Genomic DNA, 1,480 nt, shown 5'->3' with positions numbered 1-1,480 from the left:
AGGGAGTGGTTGTTCTCATCCGAGAAAATCTCCGACAGCTTCTGAAAGACGCGGAGGCTGTCCCTGGAGGAGAGAAAGTGGGGAATGGTGTGTGTGTTGGGGGTGGCGCAGGGGCAAAATATTTAAGAACCCAGAGATTCCCTCTGCCTGCAATGGTTTTCAAACAGGGTTCCACTGGGCGCTAAGGGCTCCTTGGCCTGGGGAGGGGCTCTTGTGGCTCACCCGGGCCCCCCATGGCCGTTAGACCATGGGGTGCTATGTTGATATTAAGTGGACAGAATTGTGTGGCTGTGAGGTAAACACAGAGAAACCTCCAGTGAGGCTCAATCCAGTACCCGGCAGAGAAGGAAACCGAGTCCCGAGGCAGAACCGCAGGCCTAAGGCCAGTGGGCCCTGGGGGACCCCGCCCACAGAGGCCGCACGTTCTGGCAAGTCCCAGGCTCACTGGGGGCCAGCCCCCAAACCCGCCGGAGGGCCCTCGGAGCCCCTGTGGGGAGAGGGCTGCCCACCTGGAGACCTCTTCCCACGTCTTCTTCAGCCGGTGGATGGAGTTGCTCTGCAGGGCAGAGAGGATGGCGTAGAGGGAGGAGAAGTTCTTGAGGACCCGGCACTCCTGGGGGGCAAGGGGACAGGCCATGAGGGGGACCCAGCTTGCCTGCTCCAGCTTTGGTCTCTCTTGGCGGGGAGCTCCCTCCTGGAAGAGACTGACGCCCTGGGAGGCGCTCCTGGGGCCCCATGAGTAACGCAACCCCTCCAGGGGGAAGGTCTGAACTCAATCCCGGGGTGAAAAGGGGTGGGTCCCCGGGCCCTGGAGGGTGTGCATACCCTGGCCACCTCGATCCAGTGCTCCACCACCCTGGCCCTGTGGCGGGCTGACACGCTCCGGTCCCCGAGGCAGGTGGTGATGACGCAGTTGGCCACGCTGTTGAACTGGGCGACGGTGGCACGCACGGTGGGGGCCAGGTGCTCCTTGCCCTTCTTGTCCCGCTGGGACCAGATGGAGCCCAGGCAGTGGTAGGGGACCACTTTCTTGAACAGCTCCTGGAGGCGGCAGGGGGAGGGTCACCCGGCTCTGCCGCACCCCAGGTACCCCCCGCCCCAACCTCCCCAAGGTCCCTGGTCAGAGCTGGAGCTCAGGAAGCTGGGGAGGTGGTGCAGGGGGTGGGGGGAGCTGGCTTGTGGGGTGAAGTCTCAGGCTTTTGTTCCTTGCTCACTGTGGGCGCCCAGCACGTCAACGACCCAGGATGAAACTGGCAGGAGAGAACTAGCTGGGCCTTGCCACCAGCCCATCCTGACTTGCGGCACCAGAAGAGGCTCATGCCTGCCCAGACCAGTGGCATCTTAGCCCCAGGCCACGGTTCAGGCCTGTCCGTGTGCAGACGCACCTTCACCTGGGCGCTGCAACCACAGCCTTTGTCTGCTGCCTGTCCTGGTGTCTAACACACATCAGGTGCCTAATAAATGCAGAAGCTCCTGAGGC

The 1,480-nt window shown here is 63.1% G+C and overlaps 1 protein-coding gene across 1 annotated transcript in view; it reads right to left on the bottom strand.

Annotated features, from left to right (window-relative positions):
- The window catches only part of RALGDS (ral guanine nucleotide dissociation stimulator), a 35,844-nt gene that overhangs the window by 8,550 nt on the left and 25,814 nt on the right, over window positions 1-1,480 (bottom strand). Inside the window, exons 8-10 of the mRNA XM_010856938.1 lie at window positions 826-1,041; window positions 510-613; window positions 1-63 (exon numbers count right to left, since the gene is read on the bottom strand). Of these exons, the coding sequence (XP_010855240.1) occupies window positions 1-63; window positions 510-613; window positions 826-1,041 (383 nt within the window). The remainder of the gene's footprint in view (window positions 64-509; window positions 614-825; window positions 1,042-1,480) is intronic.

Source organism: Bison bison, unplaced genomic scaffold (assembly GCF_000754665.1).
Source record: "Bison bison bison isolate TAMUID 2011002044 unplaced genomic scaffold, Bison_UMD1.0 scf7180017864375, whole genome shotgun sequence".
NCBI classification, from domain to species: Eukaryota; Metazoa; Chordata; class Mammalia; order Artiodactyla; family Bovidae; genus Bison; species Bison bison.
Note: the sequence above shows the minus strand (reverse complement) of the source record. Positions and strands in the feature narration are given on the sequence as shown.